At 46.2% G+C, this 21,449-nt stretch overlaps 1 protein-coding gene across 1 annotated transcript in view; it reads right to left on the reverse strand.

Moving 5' to 3' along the window:
* The window catches only part of LOC115191800 (lipopolysaccharide-responsive and beige-like anchor protein), a gene marked incomplete in the record, with an annotated part of 272,883 nt that overhangs the window by 224,561 nt on the left and 26,873 nt on the right, over positions 1 to 21,449 (reverse strand). Inside the window, 3 exon segments of the mRNA XM_029749734.1 lie at positions 3,139 to 3,239; positions 8,776 to 8,920; positions 9,208 to 9,294. Of these exon segments, the coding sequence (XP_029605594.1) occupies positions 3,139 to 3,239; positions 8,776 to 8,920; positions 9,208 to 9,294 (333 nt within the window).

The raw sequence follows: 21,449 nt of genomic DNA on the forward strand, positions 1-21,449 counted from the left end.
GAGTTCCTCTGTGGAGATGGGAGAACCTTCCAGAAGGACAACCATCTCTGCCACACTCCACCAATCAGCCCTTTATGGTAGAGTGGCCAGAAGGAAACCACTCCTCAGTAAAAGGCACATGACAGCCTGCTTTGAGTTTGGAAAAAGGCACCTAAAGGACTCTCAGATTTTTTGGTCTGATGAAACAAAAATTGAACTCTTTGGCCTGAATGCCAAGCGCCACGTCTTGAGGAAACCTGGCACCATCCCTAAGTTGAAGCATGGTGGTGGCAGCATCATGCTGTGGGGATGTTTTTCAGCGGCAGAGACTGGGAGACTAGTCAGGATCGAGGGATAGATGAACGGAGCAGAGAGATCCTTGACAAAAACCTGCTACAGAGTGCTCAGGACCTCTGACTGGGGCGAAGGTTCACTTTCCAACTGGACAACAACCTTAAGCACACAGCCAAGCCAATGCAAGAATGGTTTTGGGACAAGTCTGAATGTTCTTGAGTGGTCCAGCCAAAGCCCGGACATGAACCCGGTCGAACAACTCTGGAGAGACCTGAAAATAGCTGTGCAGCGACGCTGCATCCAACCTGACACAGCTTGAGCGGATCTACAGAGAAGAATGGGAGAAACTCCCCAAATACAGGTGTGCCAAGCTTGTAGTGTCAAACCCAAGAAGACACAAGGCTGTAATCGCTGCCAAAGGTGATTCAACAAAGTACTGAGTGAAGGGTCTGAATAATTATGGAAATGTGATTATTTTTCATACATTTGCTAAAATGTCTAAAAACCAATTTTTGCTTTGCCATTAAGGGATGTTGTGTGTAGATTGAGGCGGAAAAAAACAATTGAATCAATTTTAAAATAAGGCGGCAACGTAACGAAATGTAGAAAAAGGCAAGGGGGTCTGAATACTTCCTGAATGCACTGTATATGTTCAAGTTCACAGGCAGGTAAGCAAGCAAAAAAAACATCTCCACAACTACAGAGTCAAGGTCTATTTTCAGCTTTTCTATATTGACCTCTACTAACCAGGTCAACATCTTGTTGAGAACTCTCTAGAGACATTATCCTGAGAATGCAGTAGTTCTGTTGATCTACTTTACATTCCTGTTGATGCTGCAAGGTCACCCGCTTCAGATCAGAGCCCCCTTCCTTTCAACCCAAACGTAAATCAAAACCCACGGAACCGTGATCAAAGTTGATAAACTTCCATAATATATTGATGAGCTTTTCTTCCGACAAGGCCTCGGTCGGTTTAATTTATGTGGAGGCTGCAGTAAGCATATCACACTGTGTTCACTCTGTTCAAATCCTGTGATGGAGAGACTCCTGATAGACGCATCATCTCTTGCCAACCCCCTCAGATAATATTTCACAGACCTAGCAGTGTGGGGGGGATGGAAATGGAGAACTGTACTGTAATGAACCCACTGTACTGTAATGACTTCACCCTGCTAGGCAAGACCGTCCAGGCTGTCTTCCCACTGTACTGTAATGACTCCACCCTGCTAGGCAAGACCGTCCAGGCTGTCTTCCCACTGTACTGTAATGACTCCACCCTGCTAGGCAAGACCGTCCAGGCTGTCTTCCCACTGTACTGTAATGACTCCACCCTGCTAGGCAAGACCGTCCAGGCTGTCTTCCCACTGTACTGTAATGACTCCACCCTGCTAGGCAAGACCGTCCAGGCTGTCTTCCCACTGTACTGTAATGACTCCACCCTGCTAGGCAAGACCGTCCAGGCTGTCTTCCCACTGTGCTGTAATGACTCCACCCTGCTAGGCAAGACCGTCCAGGCTGTCTTCCCACTGTGCTGTAATGACTCCACCCTGCTAGGCAAGACCGTCCAGGCTGTCTTCCCACTGTACTGTAATGACTCCACCCTGCTAGGCAAGACCGTCCAGGCTGTCTTCCCACTGTGCTGTAATGACTCCACCCTGCTAGGCAAGACCGTCCAGGCTGTCTTCCCACTGTGCTGTAATGACTCCACCCTGCTAGGCAAGACCGTCCAGGCTGTCTTCCCACTGTGCTGTAATGACTCCACCCTGCTAGGCAAGACCGTCCAGGCTGTCTTCCCACTGTGCTGTAATGACTCCACCCTGCTAGGCAAGACCGTCCAGGCTGTCTTCCCACTGTGCTGTAATGACTCCACCCTGCTAGGCAAGACCGTCCAGGCTGTCTTCCCACTGTGCTGTAATGACTCCACCCTGCTAGGCAAGACCGTCCAGGCTGTCTTCCCACTGTGCTGTAATGACTCCACCCTGCTAGGCAAGACCGTCCAGGCTGTCTTCCCACTGTGCTGTAATGACTCCACCCTGCTAGGCAAGACTGTCCAGGCTGTCTTCCCACTGTGCTGTAATGACTCCACCCTGCTAGGCAAGACCGTCCAGGCTGTCTTCCCACTGTGCTGTAATGACTCCACCCTGCTAGGCAAGACCGTCCAGGCTGTCTTCCCACTGTACTGTAATGACTCCACCCTGCTAGGCAAGACCGTCCAGGCTGTCTTCCCACTGTACTGTAATGACTCCACCCTGCTAGGCAAGACTGTCCAGGCTGTCTTCCCACTGTGCTGTAATGACTCCACCCTGCTAGGCAAGACCGTCCAGGCTGTCTTCCCACTGTACTGTAATGACTGCACCCTGCTAGGCAAGACTGTCCAGGAGGTCTTGGTGGAAAACTACAAAACCCAGGTTGGAAAACAAATTCTTCTTCAACTTTATAACCACTAATTTATCTTAAGTATAGATACTATCTTTAACTAATGATAGTACAATCCTATTTATGTTCAACTGTTAAATGTGTGTGATTTAATCCCAAACACTGATCTAAGATCAGTTTACCCTCTCCTTAAATCATAACATTACCCAGTAGAAGGTAGAATGATAAAACTGCCTTCATAATCAGAGCTAAGAGGCAACTTCCTCCTCAAGTTATTACACATTAATAATGCAGTAATGTTTTTGGGATTAGCCCAATAGACAGCGATGGTGTGTCTGCACTACATGTGATGTATGGTACCAGAGCTAAGAGAAGCTAAAAGGCTGTGCACAGGCTACCAGTTGAAGTGTTGCTAGCACATTCCCCATGCTCTCTACAAGACAAATATGACAGGGCGGTACGGTATGAAGGTTAGACTAGATGTGTTACCCATTGGCTTTTCTCTCCTTGCAGTTTGCTGAAGAACAACTTCAGCTCCTTGACTGTGATGCTGTAGCTGGCCAGCACTCCTAGCATGTCCACCATCAGGTCTGGAAGAGGGAAGGGACACACACACACACACACACACACACACACACACACAAACACACAGGTTAAACATGACATATGTGAAGAGGGGAAACTGACAAGTTACCACACCCTAACAATAGACTTGAACAGAGTCAAAGTGAAAAGCAATACACATACAGAGGGATATTCCAGAAACTCTATAACCAAAGTAACATCATTGTGTAACCTCTTGTTACTTGGCTAATAAAACATTTTATGGATTGATTACAAAGAGACCAAAAACACTTCATACTAAAGAGGACATTGCCAAAAACTTAAATCAGATATTCAGCACTTAAAATACTATGCAAACCAAATCACCTTTATTTGTTGAGTACACATATTTTCACGTTATCGCAAATGTAGAGAAATGCTATGCTATTCCCCATCAATGTGTTTTTTTAAATATTATTATTATATATTTTTTTTAATTGTAATTATTTTTTTATTTCACCTTTATTTAACCAGGTAGGCTAGTTGAGAACAAGTTCTCATTTACAACTGCGACCTGGCCAAGATAAAGCAAAGTAGTGCGACAAAAAACAACAGAGTTACACATGGAATAAACAAGCGTACAGTCAATAACACAATAGAAAATAAAAAAAGAAAGTCTATATACAGTGTGTGCAAATGGCGTGAGGTGGTAAGGCAATAAATAGGCCATAGTAGCGAAGTATTACAATTTAGCATTAACACTGGACTGATAGATGCGCAGATGATGATGTGCAAGTAGAAATATTGGTGTGCAAAATAGCAGAAAAGTAAATAAAAACAATATGGGGATGAGGTTGGTAGATTGGATGGGTTATTTACAGAAGAGCTATGTACAGCTGCTCTGATAGCTGATGTTTAAAGTTAGTGAGGGAAATATAAGTCTCCACCTTCAGCGATTTTTGCAATTTGTTCAAATCATTGGCAGCAGAGAACTGGAAGGAAAGGTGGCCAAAGGAGGTGTTGGCTTTGGGGATGACCAGTGAGACATACCTGCTGGAGCGCGTGCTACGGGTGGGTGTTGTTATCGAGACCAGTGAGCTGAGATAGCAAAGACTTATAGATGACCTGGAGCCAGTGGGTCTGGCGACGAGTATGTAGCGAGGGCCAGCCGACTAGAGCATACAGGTCGCAGTGGTGGGTGGTATATGGGGCTTTGGTGACAAAACGGATGGCACTGTGATAGACTGCATCCAGTTTGCTGAGTAGAGTGTTGGAGGCTATTTTGTAAAGGACGTCGCCGAAGTCGAGGATTGGTAGGATGGTCAGTTTTACTAGGGTATGTTTGGCGGCGTGAGTGAAGGATGCTTTGTAGCGAAATAGAAAGTCGATTCTAGATGTTTAATATGAGACTGGAAGGAGAGTTTACAGTCTAGCCAGACACCTAGGTATTTGTAGTTGTCCACATATTCTAGTCAGACCCGTCCAGAGTAGTGATGCTAGTCGGGCGGGCGGGTGCGGGCAGCTAACGGTTGAAAAGCATGCATTTAGTTTTACTAGCGTTTAAGAGCAGTTGGAGGCCACGGAAGGAGTGTTGTATGGCATTGAAGCTCGTTTGGAGGTTTGTTAACACAGTGTCCAAAGAAGGGCCAGATGTATACAGAATGATGTCGTCTGCGTAGAGGTGGATCGGGGAATCACCCGCAGCAAGAGCGACATCGTTGATATATACAGAGAAAAGAGTCGGCCCGAGAATTGAACCCTGTGGTACCCCCATAGAGACTGCCAGAGGTCCGCAAAACAGACCCTCCGATTTGACACACTGAACTCTGTCTGAGAAGTAGTTGGTGAACCAGGTGAGGCAGTCATTTGAGAAACCAAGGCTGTTGAGTCTCCCGATAAGAATACAGTGATTGACAGTCGAAAGCCTTGGCCAGGTCGATGAAGACGGCTGCACAGTACAATCTTTTATCGATGGCGGTTATGATATCGTTTAGTACTTTGAGCGTGGCTGAGGTGCACCCGTGACAAGCTCGGAAACCAGATTGCACAGCGGAGAAGGTACGGTGGGATTCGAAAAGGTCAGTGATCTGTTTATTAACTTGGCTTTCGAAGACTTTAGAAAGGCAGGGCAGGATGGATTTTAGGTCTATAACAGTTTGGGTCTAGAGTGTCACACCCTTTGAAGAGGGGGATGACCGTGGCAGCTTTCCAATCTTTAGGGATCTCGGACAATACGAAAGAGAGGTTGAACAGATTGGTAATCGGGGTTGCAACAATGGAGGCGGATAATTTTAGAAAGAGAGAGTCCAGATTGTCTAGCCCAGCTGATTTGTACAGGTCCAGGTTTTGCAGCTCTTTCAGAACATCTGCTATCTGGATTTGGGTGAAGGAGAAGCTGGAGAGGCTTGGGCAAGTAGCTGCGGGGGGTGCGGAGCTGTTGGCCGGGGTTGGGGTAGCCAGGAGGAAAGCATGGCCAGCCGTAGAGAAAGGCTTATTGAAATTCTTGATTATCGTGGATTTATCGGTGGTGACAGTGTTTCCTAGCCTCAGTGCAGTGGGCAGCTGGGAGGTGCTGCTCTTATTCTCCATGGACTTTACAGTGTCCCAAAACGTTTTGGAGTTAGAGCTACAGGATGCAAATTTCTGTTTGAAAAACTAGCCTTTGCTTTCCTGACTGACTGCGTGTATTGGTTCCTGACTTCCCTGAAAAGTTGCATATCGCGGGGACTATTCGATGCTATGTTTTTGTGCTGGTCAAGTGCAGTCAGGTCTGGAGTGAACCAAGGGCTATATCTGTTATTAGTTCTACATTTTTTGAAAGGGGCATGCTTATTTAAGATGGTGAGGAAATTACTTTTAAAGAACGACCAGGCATCCTCGAATGACGGGATGAGGTCAATATCCTTCCAGGATACCCGGGCCAGGTCGATTAGAAAGGCCTGCTTGCAGAAGTGTTTTAGGGAGCGTTTGACAGTGATGACGGGTGGTCGTTTGACCGCGGACCCATAGCGGATGCAGGCAATGATCGCTGAGATCCTGATTGAAAACAGCAGAGGTGTATTTGGAGGGCAAGTTGGTCAGGATAATATCTATGGCGAGGGTGCCAATGTTTACGGATTTAGGGTTGTACCTGGTGGGTTCCTTGATAATTTGCTGAAGGGGGTCTATAACAGGCGGCAACAGTGAGGGACTTATTTCTGGAGAGATTAATTTTAAAAATTAGAATCTCGAACAGTTTGGGCATAGACCTGGAAAGTATTACAGAACTCTGCAAGCTAACTCTACCCCTTTGGCAGTTCTATCTTGACGGAAAATGTTGAAGTTGGGGATGGAAATTTCAGAATTTTTGGTGGCCTTCCTAAGCCAGGATTCAGACACGGCAAGGACATTAGGGTTGGCAGAGTGTTTTACTCACTGCTTTAGCACAAACTTAGGGAGGAAGCTTCTGATGTTAACATGGATGAAACCAGGGCTTTTTCGGTTACAGAAGTCAACAAATGAGAGTGCATGGGGACACGCAGGGCCTGGGTTTTACCTCCACTTCACCCGAGGAACAGAGGAGGAGTAGGATGAGGTTATGGCTAAAGGCTATCAAAACTGGTTGTCTAGTGCGTTGGGGACAGAGAATAAAAGGAGCAGATTTCTGGGCGTGGTAGAGTAGATTCAGGGCATAATATACAGACGGGTATGGTAGGGTGCGGGTACAGTGGAGGTAAACCCAGGCATTTTGTGACGATAAGAGAGGTTGCATCTCTGGACGCACTAGTTATGCTGGGTGAGGTCACCGCATGTGTGGGAGGTGGGACAAAAGAGGTATCTGAGGCATGTTGAGTGGGACTAGGGGCTCCGCAGTAAAATAAAACAATGATAACTATCCTAAACAACAATATACAAGGCATATTGACATTTGAGAGAGACATAAAGCGAGGCATAAAGCACTCACAGGTGTTGATTGGGAGAGCGATCTAAGACAACAACGGGTAAGACAACAACAGCTAATCAGCTAAGACAACAACAACAGGTAAAATGGTGATGAATGGGCAGAGAGGGTCAGTTAACTACACACAGGGCCTGAGTTCGAGGCTGGGCCCGACAGATAAGCAAAAAATAAACAAAATGGAGTACAGTGATTAATGAACAGTCAGCAGGGATCAGCTATGTAGCCAAGTGATCATAGGGTCCAGTGAACAGCAGTAGATGAAACAGGGAAGCCGCTGGGTAGTCGCTACTACCTAGCAAGTGGGAGACACGGCGTTTAAAGTTAGCAGGCCGGGGCTAGTAGAAGCGCTTGCTCCGACATCCGGCAAAGGCCGGTTGAGGGCACAGCGGATGGAGTTAAGTCGGCAGACCAGTCGTGGTGGAACAACGGGGCTCCTTATCAACGAAGGGTCCAGGCCAGTTGGCGAAAGAGGTAATGTAGTTGTAGTAATTTCGTTTGCTAGCCTGGAGATTCGCCTGGCTCGTGGCTAACTGGTGCTAGCTTCGCGACAGGGGCGTTAGCCACTATACCCACTCGGTAGCAGCTAGCTAGCAGCGATGATCCAATGCAAAGGTCCAGAGCTTACGGCAAGAATCCAGTGGAGTAGTGGATTCTAGCCGTGTTGGGGGGAGGCTATAGGACATCTCTCTCTGTTCACTGAGATGAAAATGATCCTCCATGGCAATAGCCAGTAATGTTGCCTGGGTTTGTCTGTCTGTCTGGCCTGGACTGCATGTCCATGTTCCCTGGGTCTGTCTGTCTGTCTGTCTGTCTGTCTGTCTGTCTGGACTGCATGTCCATGTTCCCTGGGTTTGTATGTCTGTCTGTCCGTCTGTCTGGCCTGGACTACATGTCCATGTTCCCTGGGTTTGTCTGTCCGTCTGTCTGTCTGGCCTGGACTGCATGTTCATGTTCCCTGGGTTTGTCTGTCTGTCTGGCTAATGGTTTCATTATGCTAAGGCTGATCATCCTGCTCTGCCAGGCCAGTGGTAAATCATTGAGCTTTAGAAGAGTTATTTTGGCCTCATTAGTAACTGGGTGAGAGTCTGGTGAGTGATTGAGGCTGGTGATTGTGTCTACTGACTGGTGTGGGAGTCACTTCTCTGACTGGGCAGTGGGTTAGCGTGAGGCTGAGTGGTGTTGTCAGGTCTGCACACACACTCCTAATCTAATGGCGATGTGTCTGTCTCTGTCTGTCTCTGTCCATCCGTCCATGGGTGTCCGCACCTCCTCAGTGCTTCAGTTGCTGCAAGACAAAGTAGTCTCTTCTCAGACACACTCAGAATAGTGCCATCAGCTGGCTAGGCTTGATGAGGGAAGGTGAGGAGCATTAGACAGGGCTAGCTCACTTCCTCATTATAAGGGAGATAGATACCTGTACAGTAGGGAATCATTCGGACTGAGGCAGTGGTCATTACTTTGGATTTAAAAAGGTATTAAAACACAGGACTTGGAGAACCACTGGATAATGATTATGACTGAGACAATCATCCACACTCCAGGGGAACTAGACAGCCCTGTAGGTAGGTGTCAGCATGCTAAATACTGTACTGAGGACTGGGGTGACCTCATTACTTTGGCCTCTGGTGTTACTGTGGCAGTACCTGCGATCATGCTGTCAGTGTGGGCCACGCGGTCCAGGACCAGGTTGATGAGGGCCGTGTCGGTGCAGGCCTGCAGGTTCCTCACGCTCTTCTTCAGGATAGCCGTGAAGATGCTCCACACCTCCGCCTGGCATGTGGGCTCACACTGGGAACCAGACATAATAATAATGGATCACATTTTAGAAAGACATTTGCCAGATGCTCAAAGCGCTTTACAATCCTCCACCGCTAACATGTACCCATAGAAATAGGCCTAACAATTACTAGAACGGGGATCCCCATTCAAGTCAATGAGACCACGATGGGTGGGCTGGCAGAAAATCTATTTCTCTCTGTGTATTTCTATGCGTGTACAGCCACAACTCATCCACCATACTCCATAGATTATATTATACATATTGTTCCATTTCATTTTGTGAGAGCAGCACCCACCTTATCCAGCAGCTCCACCATGCACACAATGCTGTCCTGCTCCTGGATAATGAAGTTCATCTCCAGGTCAAACTGGCCCCCCACCAACTAGAGAGAGAGAGAGAGGAGAGGGAGAGATGAGGGTAAAATAGAGAGAAAGAGAATGAGAGGGAGAGAATGAGAGAGAGCGAGAAAGAAAGAGCGAAAGAATGAGAGGGAAAAAGAAAGAGGGAGAGAGAGAGAGAGAGGATTCATCAACCTGCGCAATTCAAAAGCACAGAGTCAAAAACAACATCTCCAATGCAATTGGATTAGCATATGCCACTGAGCTTTTCCCTCACACCTATTTATGTCCTTTTTTTAGGACATAAAACCCCTGGCACAGGTTCCTGGGCCACATCAACTGTATAACCAAATCCCTGGACCAAGCCGGATGGTGTATTTCTAAACATCTGATCCTCTGTGGATCAGGCCTGCTGGACAACTAGATTAGAGGAATGGGTTGAGCTGTATTCCGCCTAGCATCTATCATACTGCTGTTACCTATCCGATCCAGTTGTCTCAGATGTGTACAAGGATGTGAACAATGGAGCAGGCTGAGCTTCAATACAGAAAGATGCTCCACTCCCCTCTGTCCTATTTCACCTCAATGCTGTCATATTCTATAAAGACAAGTGAACAAGGGCACAGGGGAGGGTAGTTATTCCTCCCTGAAATGAAACACATCCCAGATGATAAAACCCTGCCTGGTCCTGAGCAGAGTATGTGAGCGGAGTTGAGCGGTGGGAAATCCCACTCATGGAGACCGCTCTGGCACTCCACGTCCTTTCCAACCGCTCTTCTAAAAACTGCTCCTTGCTCACAGGAGAAAAAATAAATAACTGCTGCTTCAAATTCGCTCAATTCATCCAAAAACAAATCACTTAATTTAGGGTACTTTACCCCTTTTTATCCCCAATTTCGTGATATTCAATTGGTAGTTACAACCTTGTACCATCGCTGCAACTCCCCTACAGACTCGGGAGAGTCCTCCTAAACACGACCCTGGCCAAGCCGCACTGCTTCTTGCAGGCGCCCGAAGACAGCTTGCAGGCGCCCGGCCCGCCACAAGGAGTCGCTAGAGCGCGATGGGATAAGGAAATCCCGGCCTGCCAAACCCTCCCCAAACCCAGATGATGCTGGGCCAATCGTGCGCCGCCTCATGGGTCTCCCTGTCAAGGTCGGCTGTGACAGAGCCTGGGATCGAACCCGGGTCTGTAGTGACACCTCAAACACTGCGATGCACTGCCTTAGACCGCTGCGCCACTCGGGAGGCCATTAAAATAACAATTTAACCAACACCCATCTATTTTTGTGACTACCTGGATCTACCATTTTGTTTTGAAGTATTGAAACCAAACCATTTCATTTGAATGAAAATAATTGAAATAAACAACAAGAAAAGGGTAAGAAAGACTGTAAACAGCGCTCATCATTTCAAATAGGCTACATGTCATATTAAACAGCATATAAACGTGATAAATAGGTCAGGTGCCAGACAGGTAGTTTCAGAAAAAAACTAAAATGAATTATTTAGGCTAAATTATTTCAAGGCTATAGCCTACAAATAAATACATTTTGATGCATTTGCGAGTACGACACACTAGCCTGGCAGGGACATTAAGCTCTCATTATTTAAACAACATGTTGTATTCAATCATCATAGTCCAGAAATTTCACATATATGCTGTGACTTACTGAAAATGAAATACAAATGAAAAGAAAAATGACTTATTTGGCTCAGTCTACAGGGCCTTTAATTCATTTTTATTAACACGAGTTTGGCCAGAATCTGTGGTTCAGCCTCATGGGTTGGTGCCTGGAGAGCAGGCCAGCAACAGAGAACACCCTCTCCGCGCCTGCAGAGCCACTGGGGATGCAAAACACCTTCCGGGTCACTCGTCAGGCTGGCAGGATGCATAATTATTGATGTTGTTGTTGTTGTTGTTGTTTTCTGTACGTAGGCCTTAACGATTTTAGGTAAAATAACCCTATCAAAACGGAAAGCTCCTTGAAAGAGGTAATATGCCTGGCCTATTGGGCCAAAATCAATGATGGCCTATTGTATAGATAACAGAACAAAACTTAAGAGAAGTGATTTTTAGTTTATAAATACCTTGCTACAATGACACTCTTAGCTAGCTCCCCACCTCGTTCCTTTCTGTGTGCACGTAGTAAGGACACCTTTTATCCATCTTTGTAAGTCACCTTGATTTTTCACCTGTGTGTTTTATCAGTTTCTTTATGAAAATATTTAGGGAACTCCGTGACAGTAGCTAAAGTAAGGGGCTATGGCAGCACACAAGTAGACTACAGATGCATGCTGGGCCGGGCATACCCTGAGCATGTGAAGTGAGCTCTACTGAAGCGAAATTGGAGCGGGCGAGAAGGCTGACGCTCCAGCTTTTGGGAAACTCGCTCTGCGCTCCAGTCAAATTGGGCACGCTCCGCTCCTCGCCACGCTCCGCTCATATTCCCTGGTCCTGAGTGGAATACAGGCTGTAGTCGTCTAACTCTAGCCTCTTTCTGACCTCAGTACTTCTCAAACACAATGCTGCAGCAGCACAACAGCAGAAGGGCTGGTGGAGAAGCCTATTTAGAGCCTGACTTTAATCTTGTAAGGTCATGGCAACAACTGGCGCTGGCAGACGTGACATCTTAGTCAGGATCACCCTACAGCTATGACAACATAGAGACATCATACAGAACTGTCATCTAGGATGTGATAAACCTCAGACTCTAGCTAATACTAAAATGCTTTTTTTCCCCAGTTGTAGTTGTAGTAGTAACTGTATGTTATTTGTCCCATATGGGAAATTGGATTGCAGCATATATAAAATATATATATTGCTTTCAAAGGTTTAGGCATACATAACGCATCGTTTTTGTTCTAAATGCAAGATTTGTAACGAATGCATTCAAAGAAAATAAATATATATTTTATAGATCACTATTCCCTTAGATTGCTCCCTTAGTTGAGTTGTTTTGTCAGTTATGTGTTTCCTGTTTGAAACCTGTTTTTTTTACTTTAACTTTCATGCATATTATTCATTTAATCTAGGCGCTGCCAGTGTGTTGTGTTTCTCAGCTGGTGTTTGTGCACACACACTATGTGCAAACATGTTTTGCCTCCAAAAACATGAATCGTATTATTTCTACGCCAGCAGGATGTCAATGAATGTATTATGCTACCTTTAGCATGGAAAAGGTTATCTACATGGGGGCTTTGTGTGTGTGTGTGTGTGTGTGTGTGTGTGTGTGTGTGTGTGTGTGTGTGTGTGCGCGCGCGCGCGCGCGCCCTATAGCTAAGGAAGGAATAACGTTCTTTGTGTCTGGAAATATATTGTACAAGCTATAAATGTCATGATTTGTCATTTATTTAATAGTGGCGATGACATTTTTATGATTGAACCCTGCCTAATAGAAAGTGATAAGAAGGAAAATAACGACACGCATGTCAAAACTAATATTGTAAGATGGGGCGCAAGGTGTCGAATCAATAAGAAGGGCCTGTCACTGGACGGAAAGCAAAGAGGGATCGCCACCATTTGCCACGAGACAGGCGGTGAGAAGACAATTTGATTGGGATGAAATGATATCCTCAAGCTGTGTTTGATGGGAACCTGTCCCATTAACATGAGTCAAGCAGGATTAACAGAAGGGGGGGCTGAGGAGGAATCAGGGTAGCCCCCTGTCACCATGGACAACCAAGCCAGGAGATAAAAGCAATGATAACAGACCGTGCCACCCCGACAAACACACGCTCACGTCATACGTCCATGGATCACACACACACACACACACAAGTCATTCAGATACAGCTGCTGAGCCAATCCATGACTCCTCAGAGGTAGGACCTAAATTGTGTGATTGTGGAGTGGTGGCAATGATGGTGCAAAAAAAAAAATCCTTTATTTAAATATTTATTTATTTATTTAAATAAAGGCAAGCTATGTAAATGATTTGTTCATCAGAAAGTGATTGTTCCCTTCCCTCTTCCTCCCCTCTCTGGCCATTAGCCATTGGGCTCCCGAGCGGCGCAGCGGACTAAGGCACTGCATCTCAGTGCTAGAGGCGTCACTAATGACCCTGGTTCAATTCCAGACTGTATCACAACCGGCCGTGATTGAGAGTCCCATAGGGCGGCGCACATTTGGCGCAGCGTCATCCGGGTTAGGCCGTCATTGCAAATAAGAAATTGTTCTTAACCGACTTGCCTAGTTAAATAAAGGTTAAATAAAGTGAAAAATAATAAATAAAATAAAAGCAGTGACATTCTTTCCCTCTTCCCTTCATTCCTCCCGTTGTAGTAACTGATAAATCAAACAGTCATTTGCATTTTGGATGGGCTTTGGGGCCCCCCCCCCCCACCCAGTCGGAATTGTGTTAATGTTACAAACAGCCTGAAGCAACTGAAAACAGGTGCTTTACGAGCCAGACACTCTGGGCGAGTCGGACATCCGTCAGAGTCAGGTGACCGGGGAGAGGATGGGAGAGGGGAGTCACATGAGGGCGAGGCCACAGTGGTGGCAGCACTGGCCTAGAGGGAGGTCAGCGTGTGAGTACCAAAGAGCTGTTTTCACTCAGCCTGTGTGTGTGTGTGTGTGTGTGTGTGTGTGTGTGTGTGTGTGTGTGTGTGTGTGTGTGTGTGTGCATCACGGAGGGGTTGTTAAAAGGATGAAAGCTCAGAAGGTTGAGATGAGAGGCTAATGGTTGAGACGCCACGAGTGCCAGTGCATCGTCATTAAAAGCAGCCGTGTGTCTGTACCAGTTGAGTTGTTAATGATGTTCCCGTAAGGTCGATATTAAAGCTGAAATAGAGTCAGAATGGAGTGATGGTGAATAAGCAGTGAATAAGCAGGTCTAAGTACAAGAGAATCTCCTAACCCAACCTCAGCTTTCTCAGGAACTTAGCCAGGCCTATCTGTAGACTACCATAGATATCATTTCTTCAAAAACAGGTCAGACAGCCAGAGATAGTAAAAGATGTGTTTTAAACAGATGAGCTATTCATAAACCACATAATAGAAACTGCCTTCTGTGGGCAAGTATTAAGATCACTGACCTTTCACTTCCTTCCACTGAACACCACAGAAAAAGAAACGTCCTTTTTAGCACCAATTCAGTTTAATTAGGCAACAAGCCCCGCGGGGGTGTGGTATATGGCCAATATACCACGGCTAAGAGCTGTTCTTAGGCGCAACGTGGAGTGGCTGAATACAGCCCTTAGCCGTGGTATATTGGTCATATATCACAAACCTCCGAGGTGCCTTATTGCTATTATAAACTGGTTAACTAGAGCAGTAAAAATAAAACGGTTTTATCATACCCGTGGTATACGGTCTGATATACCACAGCTGTCAGCCAAATCAGCATTCGGGGCTTGAACCACCCAGTTTATAATTAATAGTATAACCCACTCGCCTATCTTTGAAGTTACGCTAATGATACCGTGCCCGTTTTAGAACAAAAGTTCACTGCATTTATAAGTATTTCCTAATTACCATTAATATCTCACTGGCCTTCATATTTGCCCTTCCAGATAAAGCCTTATCATTCTCCACTGCGATGGGAGAGAAATATCTGTAAAGAAAAAAATCTCAGCGATTTCAAAAAAATATTAGGACCTGCTTATACTTAGCAGGGTTTTAATAGGCTTAATTTATCACGTTTAATCGTCTTCTGGTGCCCGGAGTTTAATTGAGAAATGCCTACCTCATATCTCACTGCTGATATTTGAGATTAGAGCTTAGAATTATGGCAGTTTAGAATTCAAATGTGTTATAAATTAATCTATGGGATGTAGCTTTGATTTAGATCAAGTTAAAAGTACTTTGACATTATTTGGATGTATGGATTGGCAAGAAACACATGACAATCTGAGTAAGCAGCCCACAGCAGAACGCTCACTGAAAATATTATTTTACAAACAGCCTGAAGCAACAGAAAACCTCAGACTGATGAAAGTACTACAGTACAGTCTGCTGCACTTCCTCCTGTGTACCTTGCAACTCATCGTTGGAGTAGGAGCACCGCTGGCCTAAAATGTGGTGAGCCACACAAAGAGCTCAGCGAATCTATTACCTCAATCAATGATGTAATCACCCAGAGTCAGACTATTGCCTGCGTCCCAAATGGTACCCTATTCCCCATTTGTTCAGAAGTAGTGCACTTTGAATAGGGTGTCATTTGGGACACATACTATAACCTGCAGGAGGCAGGATAATGGGGGAGCCGCCCACCACTTAGCAGTAGAACTCCACAAATATCACCTCCTTGACTCCACTATGGAGGTCTGACTGAGCAGCGATGACAGCATAGAAAGACAAAACAGGGAAGAATCCATTGTTGTGGGCACACTGAAAAGAGTCGTAAAATCGAGGCCCTCCAATTTCAGTCCTCCAGCAGCCTAAGAGCTGAATAGTTCATAAAGTAGCCTAGTTTCTAGAGTAATAGATTTTAAACATTAAACATTTAATATGAAGTCAAATATTTCTGCTGACTCACGTTTACCTCAAGTAGCAGTAAAAGTAGCAGTAAAAGGCTACCTGTTTTCTGTCAACTTCACTCAAAACAGCACACACGCCAGCTTTTCATTGGTCTGTTCCAAAATACACAGACTCGGTCTCGACCTTTAAGTCTTTATTGAAGACTCATCTCTTCAGCAGGTCCTATGATTGAGTGTAGTCTGGCCCAGGGGTGTGAAGGTGAACGGAAAGGCACTGGAGCGACGAACCGCCATTGCTGTCTCTGCCTGGCCGGTTCCCCTCTCTCCACTGAGATTCTCTGCCTCTAACCTTATTACGGGGGCTGAGTCATTGGCTTACTGGTGCTCTTCCATGACGTCCCTAGGAGGGGTGCGTCACTTGAGTGGGTTGAGTCACTGACGTGATCTTCCTGTCCGGGTTGGCACCCCCACTCAAATTCGTACCGTGGGGGAGATCTTCGTCGCCTATACACGGCCTTGTCTCAGGGTAGTAAGTTGGTGGTTGAAGATATCCCTCTAGTGAAGATATCCCTCTAGTGAAGATATCCCTCTAGTGAAGATATCCCTCTAGTGGTGTGAGGGCTGTGCTTTGGCAAAGTGTGTGGGGTTATCCTGCCTGGTTGGCCCTGTCGGGGGGGTATTGTCGGACGGGGCCACAGTGTCTCCCAACCTCTCCTGTCTCAGCCTCCAGTATTTATGCTGCAGTAGTTTATGTCAGGGGGGCTAGGGTCAGTCTGTTATATCTGGAGTATTTATCCTGTCTTATCCGGTGTCCTGTGTTAAATTAAGTATGTTCGCTCGCTCTCTCCTTCTCTCGGAGGACCTGAGCCCTAGGACCATGCCTCAGGACTACCTGGCCTGATGACTCCTTGCTGTCCCCAGTCCACCTGGTCATACTGCTGCTCCAGTTTCAACTGTTCTGCCTGCGGCTATGGAACTCTGACCTGTTCACCGGACGTGCTACCTTGTCCCGGACCTGCTGTTTTGGACTCTCTCTACACCGCACCTGCTGTCTCGAACTCTGAATGATCGGCTATGAAAAGCCAACTGACATTTACTCCTGAGGTGCTGACCTGTTGCACCCTCTACAACCACTGTGATTATTATTATCTGACCCTACTGGTCATCTATGAACGCTTGAACATCTTGGCCATGTTCTGTTATAGGACTGGCCACCTGTCAGAGCCTGGTTCCTCTCTAAGTTTCTTCCTAGGTTTCGGCCTTTCTAGAGAGTTTTTCCTAGCCACCTGCTTCTACATCTAGTTTGGTGTTTTAGGCTGGGTTTCTATACAGCACTTTCTTTGTGACATCGGCTGATGTAAAAAGGGCTTTATAATTCAATTTGATTGATTAATTGATTGAATATCCACACTAGCATAACACAAAAAAAGAAGCAATGGGCATCAAAATGGATATTAGCCCCTCTCTCAAACTGCACAGAAATGGTGAATCATAGGAGTGAGGGATTGTTCTACCCAGGGAGCCTGTGTATGAGGTGCTTTGAAGGTCATGTGGCCAGACCAGACAGGCAGGGAGACACAGCAGCAACAGCCTTCCTCTCTCTCCATCCAACTGCCCTCTGGTCATCTCTCCAACTGCCCTCTGGTCATCTCTCCAACTGCCCTCTGGTCATCTCTCCAACTGCCCTCTGGTCATCTCTCCAACTGCCCTCTGGTCATCTCTCCAACTGCCCTCTGGTCATCTCTCCAACTGCCCTCTGGTCATCTCTCCAACTGCCCTCTCGTCATCTCTCCAACTGCCCTCTCGTCATCTCTCCAACTGCCCTCTCGTCATCTCTCGTTCTCTATCCAAGTCTCTCCGTCTAACCATTGTCTTTGTTCCAGGAGTCACCAGATCCCCTTCTGCGTAACCTAGCCTCCTAGCCTGGCTGTTCAGTCCCGAGGCCATTCTAAATGAATCATGGGTGAACAGCTGAGCAGAGCACAAACAACCCATCTCCATGGAACTTATGGAATTAGATGGGGGAATTGTAGGGGTAATGGCAGTAGGAAAACACCAGGGCCAATATTCTCAGTAGAAGTGCTGATCTAGGAACAGTTTTGCCTTTCAGATCATAATGAATAAGACAGGAATGAATAAGACCTGATCATAGACCAACACTTCTACTCTGAGAATCTCTGTGAATACAGACCCAGAGGTAGAAATGCCTTACTAGGCTAATTGCAGTGGTCCCCAGTTATTATAAGTCTACCCTACACCACCAGAATTCCCAGTGAATAGAACAGGTCTAGTTAGGGCTAATGATTGGGGGGACTGTGCTAGTGAGCAACCATCAGGTTTCGATAGAACCAGTGGAGATCACAGAGGGTAGTCAGAGTTCCTAGGGGCTGGAGAGGAGTACATGGGGATAAGATCAACAGTAGCCATGGATGAGGTCTTGTGATGCAGGGGAAGATCAGAGCCAGAAACAAATGGGCATTTTGAACCACAGGGGAAATGGCTCTCTTCAAATGACCTGTAGTAGACACAGTGACGTGAAGCCAGGCTACTCATATACAGCACTACTGTTGCCTGTTCTTCTCCGTCTGACTGTGTGTGTGTGTTTTTAGTTGTGTTTGTATATATTATGGATCCACATTAGTTCCTGCCAAGGCAGCAGCTACTCTTCCTGGGGGCCCAGCAACATAAGATAGTTAAATACTGATTAAAATAAAACATGACTTTACATGACATCTTCCCCAACACATTCGGTGTGTTCCCTCAGACCACCACTCCAACATCCATGTGCAGGTGTGTGTAGAGCGCGTGTCTCATCACGTGTATCTGTGCGTGTGTCTCTTCAGTCTGCGCTGTTCAATAAGGTGTATTTTTATCTGGTTTTTAAAATCGGATTCTACTGCTTGCCTCAGTTAACTGATGTGGAATAGAGTTCCATGTAGTTATGGCTCTATGTAGTACTGTGCGCCTCCCATATTCTGTTCTGGACTTGGGGACTGTGAAGAGACCTCTGGTGGCATGTCTTGTGGGGTATGCGTGGGTGTCTGAGCTGTGTGCTAGTAGTTTAAACAGACAGCTCGGTACATTCAGCTTGTCAACACTTCTTACAAAAACAAGTACTTTCAACCATGAGAGATTTACAATGTTATCTCTCCATGTACATTTAAGGGCCAGCCGTCCTGCCCTGTTCTGAACCAATTGTACTTTTCCCGAGGTCCCTACTTGTGGCACCTGACCACACGACTAAACAGTAGTCCAGGTGCGACAAAACCTGTCGGACCTGCCTTGTTGATAGCGTTGTTAAAAAGGCAGAGCAGCGCTTTATTATGGACAGACTTCTCCCCATCTTAGCTACTGTTGCATCAACATGTTTTGACCACGACAGTTTACAATCCAGGGTTACTCCAAGCAGTTTAGTCACCTCAACTTGCTCAATTTCCACATTTGTTACAAGATTTAGTTGAAGTTTAGGGTTTAGTGAATGATTTGTCCCAAATACAAATGGTATGGAGTTTTTTGAAATATTTAAGGACAAACTTATTCCTTGCCACGCATTCTGTGTGTGTGTGTGTGTGTGTGTGTGTGTGTGTGTTTCCATTATCTCCATTATAAATGCATCTCTTCCTCTCCTAATGAAATCACGATTCATTCTACGGGTGGAATCCTTTGAACTAAAAGTCATTTGCCTGAATGAGGCGCTGAGACAAAGGAATCAAAGTGGAGACAGAGTACAAAGTGCATACATCTCACACACGGTGTTGGCTGCTGTGGGTCGTAGAGGGACCGGCCTAAAGGGAGGACAGGACGTCTGACAGTGGCGGTGTCCCAGAAGGCACCATGGCAACCTATTTCTGTAGGACTTAGACAGCTGTCATGTTGTCTGACTTCATTGAAATGAAATGATTATTTGTCACATGCTTCGTAAACAACAAGTGTAGACTAACAGTGAAATGCTTACGGGCCCTCTTCCCAACAACGCAGAGAGCAGAATTGGTCTGGAGCCCGTAAGACTGCAGCTATTCAGGGCAGCGCCATCTCGTTCATTAAATTGCCATACACTTAGGAACAACTTCCTCATTTTGACTTGCAATCCCTTTTGCCCTCAGAACAGCCTCAATTCGATGGGGCATGGACTCTATAGGGTGTCGACTCCAATGCTTCCCTCAGTTGTGTCAAGTTGGCTGGTTGTCCTTTGGGTGGTGGACCATTCTTGATACACACGGGAAACTGCTGAGCATGAAAAACCCAGCAGCGTTGCAGTTCTTGACACACTCAAACCGGTGCGCCTGGCACCCACTACCATACCCCGTTCAAAGGCACATCTCATGTCTTGCCCATTCACCCTCTGAACGGCACACATACACAATCCATGTCTCAAGGCTTAAACATCCTTAATTAACCCGTCTCCTCCCCTTCATCTACACTGATTGAAGTGGATTTAACAAGTGACATCAATAAGGGATCATAGCTTCCACCTGGATTCACCTGGTCAGTCTGTCATGGAAAGAACAGGTGTTCATAATGTTTTATACACTCAGTGTAGACACATTTACACTAATCAGACGTAGGAACGTGATTTACTATTCAAGCTCAGCTGTAACATAAATATGTAAATGTTTGGCTGAAGGGGTTCAAAGGGCATGTTTTCCCCTCTGTTCTGTCTCTACTGTGAACTCCAATACAACACATTAGTCATAGCTGGTTTTGGAGACATTGTAGTTGGACTCAGAGATCCTGGCACTATCTGAAACTAGGTGAAGGAATACATGTCAGGGGCAATTCTTGCGTGACAAGCCCTAGCATTTCAAAATGACCACAGACTTTCTTGCAGGATTCAATCCAAAATCATGCCTAGACCACCGTAAAAAAAATACAAATATTTCTACAGACATCCAGAATTGTGTTAATCTGTCCCTGCAGGGTAAGTGGTGAAAATGTCAGAGTCATCTTCAAATATGTCATGTCCATGTTCCTGCCATGGGTCATAAACACATCCCGCAGTAGGTCGGCTGAAGCAAGGAGGAAACGCTCGCTGCCTTTGTAGCTCATTTCCATTTCCATCAGCTCTTTTAATTGGATCGCTTTAACGAGGTCTCTGACCGTCGCTAGCTGCTGTCGAGCTCTTCTACCACTGAGGGGTGTGACTGAGCTCACACATCAGCCTCTGACAGGCAATTAAAAGTCGGAGCTCGCTCCCTACCAGCCCACCTCCAAATCAAACATTCATCATGGTGACGTCGGACATGGCGTCGCGAACGACGAACGCCGCCGTCACATAATCCACTGCTGTGATGAGCGAGCCCTCACTTCTCCGCCCAGCAGGGCCGCCTTGGCATCAGCTGCTGAAACTGTTCAAGCTAACAGATAGAAAACCACCATCACCTAAAGAATCCCATGGGGGGGGGGGGGGGGGGGGGGGGGGGGGGGGGGGGTGACAACTGCTTAGAGGAAAAGAGCTTGTGGTGAAGAAGACTAACCGATGATACGGATTCATCGAGAGAGAGACAGGGGATGAGGAGAGAGAGAGACAGAGAGAGAGACAGAGAGAGAGACAGAGACAGAGACAGAGACAGAGACAGAGACAGAGACAGAGAGAGAGACAGAGAGAGAGACAGAGAGAGAGACAGAGACAGAGAGAGAGACAGAGACAGAGAGAGAGACAGAGACAGAGAGAGACAGAGACAGAGAAGAGACAGAGACAGAGAGAGAGACAGAGACAGAGAGAGAGACAGAGACAGAGAGAGAGACAGAGACAGAGACAGAGAGAGAGACAGAGACA

Source organism: Salmo trutta, chromosome 4 (assembly GCF_901001165.1).
Source record: "Salmo trutta chromosome 4, fSalTru1.1, whole genome shotgun sequence".
Classification (NCBI taxonomy): domain Eukaryota; kingdom Metazoa; phylum Chordata; class Actinopteri; order Salmoniformes; family Salmonidae; genus Salmo; species Salmo trutta.